The sequence below is a fragment of the Biomphalaria glabrata genome, chromosome 18 (assembly GCF_947242115.1).
Source record: "Biomphalaria glabrata chromosome 18, xgBioGlab47.1, whole genome shotgun sequence".
NCBI lineage: Eukaryota > Metazoa > Mollusca > Gastropoda > Planorbidae > Biomphalaria > Biomphalaria glabrata.
This window is the reverse complement of record NC_074728.1, coordinates 24,114,714-24,130,175: the sequence shown is the minus strand read 5'-3', so window position 1 is coordinate 24,130,175 and position 15,462 is coordinate 24,114,714. Positions and strand designations below refer to the sequence as shown.

Sequence of the window (15,462 nt, the reverse complement as noted above, 5' to 3'; positions counted from 1 at the left end):
ATGATTATGTGGTAAACGCTTCATCGTGGTGGTATTAAGTTTAATCCTTACCAACAGCCGTCCAGAAGGAGAGAGAGGGAAGGACGTAATAATCTTTCTTTCTGGAGGAACGTCATAAACCTGTAAAGCATTGACGTTGCATGTACTGGAGTCTAGTCAGGGGCATTAATACAGACTATTTCCGTGAGGTAATTAAAAGAATAGTCTAAGTTAGTGATCCCCCTCAATACGTCCAGATTTGACCCGCGATTCGATGCTTTTGGGTCCCCTCAATACTCGATTCTTTCGGACACATCACGATTTCTAACCCACAATGCATCATAAAGCCGCAGAGATTGGGTTAAAATAAACTGGGCTACATGTTTTTTTTCTGAGTTGAGGTGGTACGCGACACGCTTGTCGAAAATTTTATGATAATTTTTATCTGCACGAATTGAAACAGCGCGGCCCTATGAAGTTCTCAATCCCACAATCCTTAGGTTTTTGCCATTTTAATAGTTGACAAGATATTTGTAAATATTTTGATAATAGGCACAGGAATAGTAGGCATAAGTTGTAGCAGGGCCGCCCTAAGCCTCCGATTGGTGTGGGCTTCTCAAGACTAAAAAATAAGATAAAAAAAATCTCGAAGCATGGATCAGATCTCAAACATAGTAGAGAAGTATGACTGTTTCCTTTTATTTTTTTATTTCCTTTAAGACCACCAAATTCATTTTGCATAAAATTATCCAAGGCCGGCCCAAATTGTAGACATATTATCTGTGTGCAGTTTTAAAGTCTTAAGACAGGACGACAACAAAGACAGCAACTAACATAATACATATATAAATATATATATACAGTGCTTTTTTTGTAAAAACAAATAGGTGCCGGTACTCAGTGATTAGGTGCCGGTACTCAGTGATTAGGTGCCGGTACTCAGTGATTAGGTGCCGGTACACTCAGAGATTAGGTGCCGGTACTCAGTGATTAGGTGCCGGTACTCAGTGATTAGGTGCCGGTACTCAGTGATTAGGTGCTGGTACTCAGTGATTAGGTGCCGGTACTCAGTGATTAGGTGCTGGTACTCAGTGATTAGGTGCCGGTACTCAGTGATTAGGTGCTGGTACTCAGTGATTAGGTGCCGGTACTCAGTGATTAGGTGCCTGTACTCAGTGATTAGGTGCCGGTACTCAGTGATTAGGTGCCGGTACTCAGTGATTAGGTGCCGGTACTCAGTGATTAGGTGCCGGTACTCAGTGATTATGTGCCGGTACTCAGTGATTAGGTGCTGGTACTCAGTGATTAGGTGCTGGTACTCAGTAATTGATTGCCTAACTTTTAACTATTAATAAATTAATAATATTCTTTGAAATAAAGAAAAGTAATAATTTTTTCCCCACATTCAAAAAGGTGCCGGTACGCCGAACCGGTGCGTACAGTCACAAAAAAAGCCCTGTATATATTATATGTGGCTCCTTCGGTCTCGGGAGACAAAAGATGCGCCCAGATGAGTCACTGGTTTTGGTTTCGTCTTGATATGGGGCAGAATCAAGGATTTCTGGATCGCAGAGTTTGCCACAGTTCGTGCATGTATATGCAACTGTTTTAGGCCTAACTGATAGGGTAGCTTTCTTTCTCTTTCTCTTGACTAAACTAGCTTCATTTCTTTTTTTGATTTCGGTGAGGGTCATACCAGCATACACAGTCTGTCGCCATGCACTCCGGTCTTATAGGAACTATATGACTCCTGACAAGAGTTATTATTTTTTTTTTTGAAATAACGTCTGTAATATACAAGATAAGGAACTACTTTCTTACTTGCTAATGTAGCATGTATTAGCTGAACTTTTCATTAGCAGAAGTTTACGTAAATGTACATTAATTTACATTAATTAAAAGCATACCAATGGTGCAATAAGAAGCCATATTTGTTATTGTTGACATCCTTCAGACGTAACGACTATGATTCATTCTGTAGTACACATGTTCATGTCACTGTGGAACATTATTCTCGAGAGACATTCCTGTCCACAAATTGTATATCCCAGGTTAAGCTGGCTTTCGCTTTGGTGTTAGAGAAGCCAGCCATTTTTCGCTTGGCACACTCTTTTTTTTCTAGAGCTGAGGCTTCTGTTTTTTTGTTGATTTTTGTTGCCCATAGCTTTTGGCACCGTCTCTTTCTACTCTAGTGTATGTATAGTTTAGTGTATGTGTAGTCTAGTGTGTGTGTAGTCTAGTGTGTGTGTAGTCTAGTGTATGTGTAGTCTAGTGTATGTGTAGTTTAGTGTATGGGTAGTCTAGTGTATGTGTAGTTTAGTGTGTGTGTAGTCTAGTGTGTGTGTAGTCTAGTGTGTGTGTGTAGTCTAGTGCACTTGTAGTCAAGTGTATGTGTAGTCTAGTGTATGTGTAGTCTAGTGTATGTGTAGTCTAGTGTGTGTGTAGTCTAGTCTAGTGTATGTGTAGTCTAGTGTGTGTGTAGTCTAGTGTGTGTGTGTAGTCTAGTGTATGTGTAGTCTAGTGTATGTGTAGTCTAGTCTAGTGTATGTGTAGTCTAGTATATGTGTAGTCTAGTGTATGTGTAGTCTAGTCTAGTGTATGTGTAGTCTAGTATATGTGTAGTCTAGTGTGTGTGTAGTCTAGTGTGTGTGTAGTCTAGTGTATGTGTAGCCTAGTGTATGTGTAGTCTATTGTGTGTGTAGTCTAGTGTGTGTGTAGTCTAGTGTGTGTGTAGTCTAGCGTGTGTGTAGTCTAGTGTATGTGTAGCCTAGTGTATGTGTAGTCTAGTGTGTGTGTAGTCTAGTGTGTGTGTAGTCTAGTGTGTGTGTAGTCTAGTGTATGTGTAGTCTAGTGTGTGTGTAGTCTAGTGTGTGTTTAGTCTAGTGTATGTGTAGCCTAGTGTAGTCAGTATCATCGATGAAGGACATTACTACATGGCTACTACATTGACTGCTTTCCAGATGACTACTCGTCTGACTTCTTACTAACTTACTAAGTGATACCCAAAATACGGCCAGCGGGCCAGATACGACCCGCAACGTGGTTCCATCCGGGCCGCCGAAACGTCGACACAAAGAGTAGAAAATCCGTCCTACACACCTTTTCCAGAAACAAAATGTTGAGAAATGTATGTTACCTAAGTTAGGGCCCTCTGATGGATTGGCACCATGGCCACATTTATAGCCTACGTTAATGAAATGGGAGAGCTGAAGTGGAATTTAGAATCTACCAGGACAAGTGAACGGATTTTATTATTATTATTTTTATTTTTTTTTGAAAACGATAATAAGCTAACATTATTGATTTGTATAGAAAGTGTATCCGTTATTTTTCTTTTAAACAACAGATAAGCGGCATGATAAAACTAATATTACATCATTCTTGGTTTGAGCCGCGACTAAAAAGATTTCTTTAGCGAAACTCGACCCTGGCAGCGCCGGAGAATGACTACACGTTCGTTTCTATCATCATAATAATAATCAAAATCATTATTGTCCGTAAGAAAATGTGTCCTAAAAATTAAGAGTAGTTCCCCTTTTAGACCTTGCGATCTATAGAGCAGATGATGTTTAGGTCATCTGTTTCTTTGGCCAATCGTTAAATAACAGACTCTCGTGTGTCCAACGCAACCAACAACCGCCCGCCCCCCCCCCAACTAAAGTCAGATACCTATTAGAGTTGGGTGGACTCAGGGGCGCCCTAAAAAATCCCGAAGTTTTAAAATCCCAGTCTTTACCGAGATTTGAAACCAGGACCCCAGGTTCGGAAACCAAGCGCCTATCAACTCAGCCACCGCGACTCCTATGCCATACCTAATGAAGTGATATTTCTAACATTTTAATACAATGTGTTGTCATGCAGCTCAAAGTCTAAGTGCTTAATTTCGGCTTCATAGGATAATCAAACGTCTAAATAATTGTTTCATCAATTTTTTGTATAATCAATTTTTTTTTTGCTTCGACTAAGACAAAAGAATTAGTGAATGATAAATGACAGAGAAAGAGAGCAATAGAGAGATAAAGAGAGAGAGAGAGAGAGGAGAGTGAGGGAGAGAAGAAAAAAAAAAGAAACACGCGTGTAAGAGAGTTTTAGAGAGATAAAGAGGGGAGAGAGAGAGAGAAAGAGAAAGAGAGAGAGAAAGAGAGAGAAAAAGAGAGAAAGAGAGAGAGAAAGAGAGAGAGAAAGAGAGAAAGAGAGAGAAAGAGAGAGAGAAAGAGAGAAAGAGAGAGAGAGAGAGAAAGAGAGAAAGAGAGAGAGAGAAAGAAAGAGAGAAAGAGAGAGAAAGAGAAAGAGAGAGAAAGAGAGAAAGAGAGAGAGAAAGAGAGAGAGAGAGAAAGAAAGAAGCAATTCAATGAACACAAAGGCTCCATCGATCACTTGTTCAACTATTGGGAGGCGCTGAGAGCTGGACATGCCATAAATATTCCAGTCATTGACCTCGAGTGGTACACACTTCGCGGTGGACACACTACTGACCAGCACAACTCGTGCCCGTCCCTAGCGACGCACGACACACGACCAACACACGACAGGCCGAAATCATCAGAATTGAGCTCGTTTTTTTTTTGTTGAGAACTGTGTATTAAGTGTAGAAGAAACAGAGAAAGATGAGAGAAAGCGAGAGAGAGAGAGAGAGAGAGAGCGAGAGAGAGAGAGAGAGAGAGAGAAAGAGATAGTAAGAAAAAGAGAAAAAAAAGTGACGGAGAAGAGAGAGATAGAGAAAAAGAGGCGGAACAAACAAAAAAAAAAAAAAAAAGCTCATATTAATTGTAGTTGTTTCAATTAGTTTGGATCAATCATGTTAATTTTGTAATAGATCTAGACTAACAATAATAAATCTGTGCGATTAGAAATATTTTTACCAATTGATTTTATTTAGTGCCATTTCATGCATTTTTCTTTTTTCGCAATACGCTTTGATCCTATAAATTGTCTGGACCAGTTGGGAAATAGGTGAGGGAGAAAGAACGGGGCATCTGGGTGATCGCTTTTTAAATATATATAGGTTATATATATATATATGTTGGATTGGCGTAAGGCCGCCTTGCACAATAACGGCGTATGCTACGCCGCGGGTCGACTAGTGTATTTATAAAACAAAAAAACTAAACAACTTGAATTCAAACTCGTGGGCTAAAGTCTTCTTGGGCTTCTCAAGCCAACACGGTAACCACTTTGCTAGCGAAGAGCATATGAACATGGAAGATTGTATCTATTGTTTCTATTTCATGTTTGTGTTCACTAGACCTCAGAAATTCTCGTTGCCTGTCAGATGGCGATACTGCTGCAGACCTGCCACATCACCAGAAAATTCCTCAGTGGAAAATAATCAAAAGACCTCAATAAATTTTGTTTCTCTTTAACGAAACTCGACCCTGGAATCGCCAGAGAATGAATACTCGTCCGTTTCTGACATAATAATAGTAATAAAATGGTCTTGAAATACTAAAACTAAAATCTAAAACAGCGGTTCTCAACCTTTTATGCTCGGCGACCCCTTTTTACAATCCCCCACTCTTCCGCGACCCCCGCACACACACACACACATACAGCAATAGAAGAATAGACAATAACAATCCTTATTTTCGATGGTCTTAGGCGACCCCTGGCAAATCGTCAATCGACCCCCAAGGGGGTGGCGACCTACAGGTTGAGAACCCCTGATCTAAAATAACAACATATTGAATATACCCTGATTGTTACGTGCCCATCTTAGTGTAAATGTGGAATGGTGCGAATGTGTGTCGAAAGAGAGAGAAGATGGAATCCGGAAATGAAGGAATGTAATCAAAGTTATTATTGACACATTATTAATTGTAACTCAAGATTAAAGTCATCATAATCCACCTTATATGAGTCTATTATTGTATCATTAAAAGTCTCATCATGTTTGTTTGTTTGTAAAATGTTTTACATGTTTCGGATGTTCCTTCAGAGTTGAAGATAGTTTACTTCCTAGTCCAAACCTCCCGCAGGACGACGGGGGATGGGAGCGGGCAGGATTTGAACCCTCGACCATCGATAAATCCGAACGACAGTCCAGCGCGCAAGCCGCACGACCAGGCAGCCATCCATATTTCATATAAGAAAGACGTAACCCTGTTGCTATATCAAACGAAGTGATATTGACAACTGACCTCGAAGACACACTCGAAGCATTCTTAAAAAGATCCACATTTCAGATTGCAAGCCTAACACATCAGCAGAAATTCATTAATGGACAATTTTATTCTTATATTCTTATATTTTATTCTTATATCTTATAAAATGCAGACGTTAATTCTTATCTTATCTTATAAAATACAGGTCCAACCATGTGTCTCTAGGTCAATCTTGTCATGCATGTTTATCTGTGACCTAAAATCTGCCAAGTCTTGATTTTCCTGACAGATTCAGGCATGCTCTAATAGCACTAGGAAAGAAGGATATTTGTACAAATTTGTCCTAGCATATGGAACGCGTAACGAGGAATGTGCCATTATCTTTATGTCTTACTGAGTATTTTATTTAAGGTACAAGGGCATTTCTGTATTATAAATACACTAATGACAATTGAAATTCAATTTCTACTTACTAACATAGTAGTTATTACAACTGTATTAATTAATATAACAAACTTGTTTCAAAAATAATGTTTTGTAGGATGAAATTATAGACTATAGACATTGTAGGCAAAGGTTTTATTTATAATCTCTATGTAATATTCTAAAGAAAATCACTCCGATTAAATAATGGACCTCATTCACCAATCGTAAACAAACAGCATTTAGCCACGTGATTCTCTATCCCCTCATTACAAATTGCATAATACACACAGGCTGTCACGTGATACTTTGTTTCCATTGTTTTATCAATATAATCACGTGGCTAAATGTTGTTAGTTTACGATTGGTGAATGAGGTCCATAATCAGATGGGAATAAAAAAAAATGTTCGCCGACTTAAAAGTTTTATTAGATAGAGATTCAAATAAATATTCAAAGAGTTTGCAAGCTATTTAGCGATCATGTTATTGTAGGATAACAATATATAAAATATCGATTATTTATGGCTAGTTGTATCCTATAATGTCTACCTAGCGTCATCTGACACAATGTGTTGCATTGATTAGCCAAGCTGTATGCATATAGTGTTGTAAAGAACAACGAAGATTCACGCTGCTCTGTCAACTAGTTAACACACCAACAAACACATTAAGCATTGTATTTCCCGGGATTTCTTTGGCTTCCAAGTCTCCATGGAAACTGGAGACGGCTGCCTTCGGAAGTATCCCCGTTTCATCATTAGTCTTGTGAGAACATGTATAATACACATAGTACATGTGTCTACAACAGAGAACAATAGCCATGATGCCTACAGCAGGAAAATAGGACAACCAAATAATTTATGAACAATTTCTGAGGTAGTATGTTACTTTTCATGAGAGACCATAACATTTGTTTTCTTTGTTTTTGACGATATAAAACCTTTGAAACTACTGAATTAAAAAAAAAATGTTCCATATTTAGTATTATAAACAATCCTACTCCAGCAAGCATAAATATCTGACAAAAAGATTACCTCACTTATATTTAGGATTTTATTAACTATATAAATATATAATACAGACGTTACTTCAAAAAAAAGAAGATGGTTACGTCCTACGCGGCATGCATTCAGTCATGCATATTAACCAATGACTTAAATTCTGCCAAGTCACTGGTTTTCCTGACTAGCTCAGGCAACCCATTCCATGCTCTAATAGCACTAGGGAAGAAGGAGTATTTGTACAAATTTGTCCTAGCATATGGTACAAGGAATGTGCCTTTATCTTTGTGTCTTTCAGAGTATTTTATTAAATTTTGTTTTTGTTTTTGAAGATTATGGTTCAGTGTTTTATGTATATTTGCTACTTTACTTTTGAGTCTTCTGTCCTGAAGTGTCCTAAAATGTAATCATTTTACTAAAGATGTTACTCTTGTCAAATGTGAATAATCATTTGTTATGAATCTCACTGTTCTATTTTGTGTCTGTTTCAGTTTCTAAATGTTTCCTTGTGTTGAGGGGGTCCCAAACAGAGGAGGCATTTTCTATTATTGATAAATGACCTACACTGAATTTTGATTTCTCTCTTACGAAGCTCTACCCTGGCAGTGCTCGAGAATGAATATTAGTTGGTTATTATAAGAATACTCGCTCTTCGTAATAACAATTGTTTTTTTAAACCTCTACCAGGCGAGAGTAATCACTTAACATTTTAACTCTCAGATTAAGTGGGTGAGGACGTGAAATTTGAATATTTCCAGTTTTAATATCAGACAAAGGTTGGTCACTCTTGATATCTTCGTTGCTTCGTCACTCTGAACTTTCCTATAAAGTTTTTTGATTGGTTGTCAGTGGGGGTGGGGAGAGAGCAGGTACGGCTTCCGGGTCACATTACAACAGCGGTTCTCAACCTTTTAAGCTCGGCGACCACTTTTTACAATTCCTCACTTTGCCGCGACCCCTCCCAATTACACACACACACACAGCAACGCAGACAATAACAATCCATATTTTCGATGGTCTTAGGCAACCACTGGCAAATCGTCAATCGACCCTCAAAGGGGTCGCGACCCACAGGTTGAGAACCCCTGCATTACAAGGAGAATTCTCAATGAACACTCATCTACAGCCTAGCCCATTCATTAAAGAAGGCCTCAGCACTAACCTGCAACGTCACAACATGTGGGCAATAGCTCGTTGCCACGTCGTAAGAACATGTGAGAGCAGTACTTGGATTCTCTTTGTTTTTTGAGCATACATTTAGAGCGGCCGGAATACATGGATGTTTCCCGCGGGAAATAGTTTTGAAATCATCACCAGGGTCTAGTTCACGTTAAAAGAATGAGGCAGGAGATCTTTTTTTTTGTAACCACCAGTTTATAGCCCGCAGATTTTAATGGCTTGACCCTTCACCTGTCTCCAGGACAGCGGTTGAACAGTTTCAGCATTAGTTCTAGACCCTGACAGACAGCAGTCTCTACATCAGACGAGCGTGCACAAACCATGTCAGTCTGAGTTCAGCTTTTCCCCCCAAAACCCCACCAGCAAAAGCTCTGCACCATTCGAGCGTGGGAGTCAGCCAGGCAAGTCGGAGGCTCCTGAAACGTTAGCACTTTCCGGAACAACCCGAGATCAAGATGGTGAACTTACTCCCCTTACAGAGAACATCACGAGGAGGTCGGCGGGCATTGCCCTCCCCCCCTCCCCAGCATAGTTTGGGCATCAAACTCATAACGTCAAACTCAACAGAACGCAGATATAATTTAATTTTTGTTCTGTGGATAAAGGCATTGTCTCTACACAACAAGATACGAATCTATAATACAAACGTTAAGTCTGTCCTTCTATACGGTTCAGAAACTTGGAGAGTCACTAAAACAAATATGGAAAAGCTCCAGACCTTTGTTAACAGATGCCTACGCCGCGGCGGATATTAGGAATTAGGTGGCCAGAAAAGATAACTGCTATCGATTTGTGGGAGAGAACTAGACAAAAGCCCATAGCCCAAGACATCACAAAACGAAAATGGAGCTGGATAGGACACACCCTGCGAAAACCAGCTGCCAATGTTGCAAGGCAGGCACTTGACTGGAACCCACAAGGAAAGAGGAAAGTGGGCAGACCCAAGCAAACCTGGAAGAGGTCAGTCATCAGTGAAGCTGAGGGTACTGGAATGACATGGGAGCAGATGAAGAAAGCTGCTCAAAACCGAGTTCGGTGGAGAGGTGTGGTTGCGGCCCTATGCTCCCCTGGGAGTGCACAGGATTAAGTCAGCCTGTGGATAAATGTGTAAATAAGAATCTGCGTTATTATATGTATATCTTTATGCGTTATATATATGACATGAGAGCCTCAGGCATCAGCGAAAGTATGTGGGAAAACATAGCCAAAGACCGGAGTGCATGGAGACAGACTGTGCGTGCTGGGACAACCCTTGCTGAGAACAAAAGAATTGAAGCGGCTTTAATCAAGAGGGATAAAAAGAAAGCTGCCCTGTCTGCTAGCCCTAAATCAGAGGCATACACATGTACGAATTGTGGCAAAGTCTGCCGTTCTAGAATTGGCTTGATTAGCCACACCAGATTCTGCCCCGTCTCAAGATTAAGCCAAAACCAGTGACTCACTTGGGCGCATCCATTGCCTTTCGAGACAAAAGGAGCCATATATATATATGATGAATTCTTCTAAGTTTCAATACCAAATACAGATAACTTCTGTTTGTGAGGTTTTTAAAGCATTGATTGCTTTAATCTCTCTCTCTCTCTCTCTCTCTCTCTCTCTTTCTCTCAAAATGTCATCTGTCTAAGACGGTAAGACCGCTGATGATATTTATAGCAGACAAGAAGATGTACTATAGCACATTTAAAACGAAATATGAAATGGAAAAGTAAAAATTTAGATTGACCACAGACGAAACAAATTAATATTTAACGCTGTCTTCACGATGATTCTTTTTTAGCTGACCACAAGGCAACCACGCTCCCCCAGGCTGCCCCTTGCCCAGCTAAGGTCAAGTCTGACACAACTGTCAGGAGCTCTGCCGAACTCGAACCGCGCAACGACAGACGGGAGGGCGCTCGCCAGGAACAGGAATTAAGGCGAACCAGTTCAGCAGGATTCAAGCTTTTATCACAGTCGCCTCATAGCCTTGAACGTCTCAAGCGCCTCAAAGAAGAGCTATTGAACATTAAATAAACATGGGTCATTGAATGGTGTATTTAGGAAGTCTCAAGGATTAAATAACATTGACCAATTTTTCATGTAGTTTAAACGCCTTAGTCATTCGGTAAATTTGATCACTTAATGCTGTACCTTTAACGCCTCACATGTAAATGGCATTGCGAACGTAAGGCTATATCTTAGACGCCTCAAAATTTCGTGAGATTGACTACTTAATCCTTATCTTTGACGCCTCATGTGTAAAGGACATAACTACGTAATGCTGTATTTTAGACGCCTCAAAATGAGTCAAAATTACATTACATTGTTCCTACTTAGTCTTATGTTTAAAAAAAGTAAAGTTCCCTTTATCTTAAAAAAAAAAAGTAAAGTTCCCTTTATCTTTAAAAAAACGTAAAGTTCCCTTTTCAGACTATGTGGTCTCTAGGGCAGTGTGACGATACGAAACTTGCATGCAAAAGTTCATTTGAGTTTTTCCCAGCAAACCGTGAGAAACTTTAATTTTTTAACATAAAACAATTATTTTCTTGTCCACCCATAACTAATTTCTTGTAGGATTTATCCCCCCTCGCACCGTTTCTCACGGGACGAATCTCGACGTAAAACATTAACTAGCCTCTCCAGGGCTAACTTTTAATTATTGACCGCTGGACAGGTGACCAGCACACAACAAGTCGCTCCGCGACCTAATAACTTTTCACACCTATCCCCCCCCCCCCCGCAGGATACGCATCGCTCTAAGAATAGCATTGCACTCGGGCTGGACAGATACATATTCGCTTAAGACTTTACTCCCACGGTAGGCAACGAATATTGACCATAAATCTGACCTGACGCCTGACATCTCCGGTACATCGATACATGTGAGAAAATCAGCTAGCTTTCTTCCCCACCCGTTAAACGAAAAGTCCCATCTATATATAGAGAGGGACCAAAGCATTCCAAATTAGGCCCGCTAGGATTCATGCAGTCTCCTCTGTTAGGAAGTTTAGTTGTGAGATTTCATTAGGGACAAACGGCCTGGTTGCTACCCCTGGTTGCTACCCCTGATTGCTACCTCTGATTGCTACCCAAGGTTACTACACACGATTGCTACAACTACCAGATCTCCATAGAAAGCTGTAACCGAGGCAGACCACACCAGATACCCCCCCCCCAATTACATACCTGTTAGCAAGAAGGCATTGCCTACTGTCCTTGGCCCTAACATATTGCCCAGTGTCCACAGTGCCCTATACTGCCCAGTATCATCTGCCCAGTACCCGGCCCAAACTGTCCACTGCCCAATAGTTAGTGCCTAATGCCGACAGACTAGAGCACCCTTCGCAGCAGAAGATAAACTGGTGTTGAGTTAGCACGGCTCTCTACGAGCTAGAGATCACAGCTGAGAGATCGTCCCACTACAACTTAGTTTGCAGCACCAACCATCTCTATTGCTAAACAGGCAGCGGCCTCACCTATAGAGCCAGCTTGCCTACAGCATAGGGATATCCCGAGCCGACGTCCTAAGACAGAGCCGGATGACTCATCCTTCTGAGTGCCAGTCCTACGACCGCCAGAAGACGACCCAGGAGCTAGCAGCTAAGAAAAATAAGTAGCAGACATAGGAACATTCTTCTCCTCCAATCACTCAATAATTAGCAATCCATGATGAGCAGTTATTTTAGATATTAGCACCTTCTTTTATTTTCTTAATTATAATCTTATTTGATCATTTTCCTTTGTAAACTTTCATTTATTAAATTATTTTATTTACAAACATATGATATTGGTCTGTTCTTACTGTTAGTTGCGGTGTGCCTGTACAAAATCTTATATGTGAGCGGGATAAAATTAATCAAATTTCCCCTAGACCTAAATAAACAAGCCATATATTAACTAATTAACATCTCGTCACATATAAATGGGGTCTTGTCACGGGATCTGTAACTAGAATCCTATATTAGACAGGCACAGGCATACAGCAGTAGAACTTTCCTAAATATAATATACTTTCATTATCTTAAAGTAGCGGATTGCAAACTGAGTGAAGAGTGTTACTAGAGTCTTTATTTTATATCTATCTTACTTTAGATGTTATCACATATTAACTTAGTTTAATATTATTATTTGTGGTTATTTTAAGTTGCATCACTGTGCTTAATATTATATTATCATTACGGGCAACGTGGTTGTTTCATACGGGCTTCATATAGCGCTCTTACTTCAGTAATATCTATCTTTTCAGTCTTATTAGTCTCCCTTTTATTTCCCTCATAAATACACAATGGCCAGCAATACAAGGTCCAAGACCGACTCTGACAAAAAACTGAAAATACAAGAGCTGACAGAGACAGCGGCATTGTTAGAGTTAGAGGGGCCTAGCCGCTCTGACTACATCCGACAAAAGTTGGATGAGTGGGAGAAGCGGGAATTCGAGTTAGCAATAGAGAGGGAGAAAAACGAAAGTGATAGACTCAAAAATGAGTACGAATTAGCTAGAGATAAAGGGAAGTATGAGCACGAGTTAGCCATGGAGCGGGAGAGACAGGCGACTGAAAGAGCTAAAATAGCTCAAGAGAATGAGACGGCTCGCACAGTCGCTGATTCTCAGCCTGCTAGCCCAGCCTCCAGCCAAGGGTCCTCAAATAACTCACCCAACATCCCCTTCGAGCCCTTCGATGAGAAGAGCGAAAGTGTTGAAGTTTATTTAACACGATTCGAAGAGGTGGCACGCTATTATAGCTTGCCCAAGGATAGGTGGTGTTTCAGGCTAGCTCAATGCCTTAGAGGCAAGGCTTACGAGGCTTACACAAAGCTCCCCTCATACCAAAGGGAGGACTTTGAAGCCCTAAAAGAGGCACTATTGGTTCAATTCGAGCTAACCTCTGATTCATACCATAAGAAGTTTCGAGGGTCCCGCCTTGAGCGCAAAGAAACGTATGTCAATCTTTGCGACAGGCTGGACAAATACCTCGGAAAATGGCTAGCCCTAAGCAAAATGCCCGAAACGTTTGAAGGTCTTAGAAACCTTATTCTGGCTGAGCAGCTTCGAGACTGCCTAACGCAGGAAACTCGAATATATGTCAATGAGCAACAGGTGATTGACCCTTCTGACATTGCAATTGCTGCAGACCGATATTTAGCTGCCAGACGTGACACTAAGACAAAGACGGAAGACTCAAAGCCCCAAGCAAGCACAAATAGAGCTAACTCCCACCAAGGGAAAAACAACCCACCCAACCACAAAAACAACCAGGCCGTTCATCCTCGCCCCAATACCCCGAACCCTGCTAATTATAGATCTTCTCACCCGCCTCCTAAACAATGGTGTAATTTCCATAAAATTAACTCGCACGACACTAAAGACTGTCGGAGCAGAGGTAAGCCCACCCATACTCTAAATAGTATACGCAATCCTGCACCGAGTGATGCTGAAGCCCTCGTCTTGGCCGCAGTAACCGCTCAGTCAGGTGAGTCTCCTCATCCCCCAAGTGTCGAAAAGGCGCTGGTCAACGGGAGAGCTGTGACTTGTCTCAACGACACAGGTTGCTTGGTGGAAGCTGTAGTTCGGGAGTCATTGGTAAGCCCGAGTGACTACATCGATGAGACTACCCAAATCCAAACAGTTGATTTGGAGAGTCCGCCCAAGACTCTACCTATGGCTCTCATAAATGTAGAGTCAAAATATGTCCGCGGTCGCATCAAAGCGATTGTGATGAAATCCCCAGCCTATGATCTCATATTAGGCTGCCGATACGTGTTTCTAGGAACACCACCATACCCCAGCGTCTCTGCACCTGTTCTCACCAGATCACAGATACAAGTGGAAGAATCTGACTCCCTCAAAGTCAATACCATTCCCACTGAGATTAGGGAAGCTCAGAAGCAAGACCCCTCGCTTCAAAAATATCTTAGGTTCGCCCAAGAAGGTGAACCCGCCCTTGGCAAGGTACAATTCTTCTTTAAAACAGGGCTACTATATCGACGAGGTAAAGAACCAGATGCCTGCAACCAGCTGGTTGTGCCCAAACCATACAGGGAGCAGGTTATGCAAACAGGTCATGCCTCCTCTTTAAGTGCCCATCAAGGTCAGAGCTCGACCCTCAACAGGATCCGATTCCATTACTTCTGGCCTGGCATGACCGAAAACATCAAACGATATGTCGCCTCATGTCCACAGTGCCAAAAGTTGTCACCAAAGAATCGCATTCCGCCCGTTCCTCTGGGAAAAACCCCTTTGATCGAAACTCCGTTTAAACGAGTATCTGTAGACATACTTGGTCCTCTACCCCGCACGAAGAAAAGAAACGCCTACATTCTTTGTGTCATATGTCAAGCATCAAGATGGCCAGAGGCCGCCCCTTTGTGAAGCATAGACTCTAAACATGTGGCTGAAGCTCTGTTCAATATGTTCACTCGGATAGGCTTTCCCGAAGAGATATTAACAGACAATGGTTCTCAGTTCACAGGGAAGTTAATGAAGGAGGTGTATGCTCTCTTTAATGCAAAACATCTTCGGTCTTCGGTATACCACCCCCAAGCAAATGGTCTTGTAGAACGGTTCAATCACACTTTGGTAACGATGCTTAAACGCCTCATCGATGATAAACCAGAAGAGTGGGACACTTACCTACCTGCTGCTTTATTCGCATACCGAGAGGTACCTCACGCCAGTCTAGGGTATTCGCCATACCAGATCATCTTTGGATCTCATCCCCGTGGCCCACTAGAAATCCTAAAACAAACTTGGACCAAAGATCAACTCAACGATGAAGTCAAAACGGTGTCCAAATATGTG

The 15,462-nt window shown here is 41.2% G+C and overlaps 2 protein-coding genes across 2 annotated transcripts in view; one reads left to right on the top strand and one right to left on the bottom strand.

Annotated features, from left to right (window-relative positions):
- The window catches only part of LOC129924049 (histone H1-beta, late embryonic-like), a 45,866-nt gene extending 39,543 nt beyond the window's left edge, over nucleotides 1-6,323 (bottom strand). The window contains exon 1 of the mRNA XM_056017680.1: nucleotides 6,293-6,323. Within this exon, the coding sequence (XP_055873655.1) occupies nucleotides 6,293-6,323 (31 nt within the window). The remainder of the gene's footprint in view (nucleotides 1-6,292) is intronic.
- A 6,625-nt stretch (nucleotides 6,324-12,948) lies between these two features.
- LOC129924048 (uncharacterized) lies at nucleotides 12,949-15,033 on the top strand. Its single transcript, XM_056017679.1, has one exon. It carries the CDS (start codon nucleotides 12,949-12,951, stop codon nucleotides 15,031-15,033), a length of 2,085 nt encoding a protein of 694 aa, XP_055873654.1.
- Nucleotides 15,034-15,462: the final 429 nt, after the last annotated feature.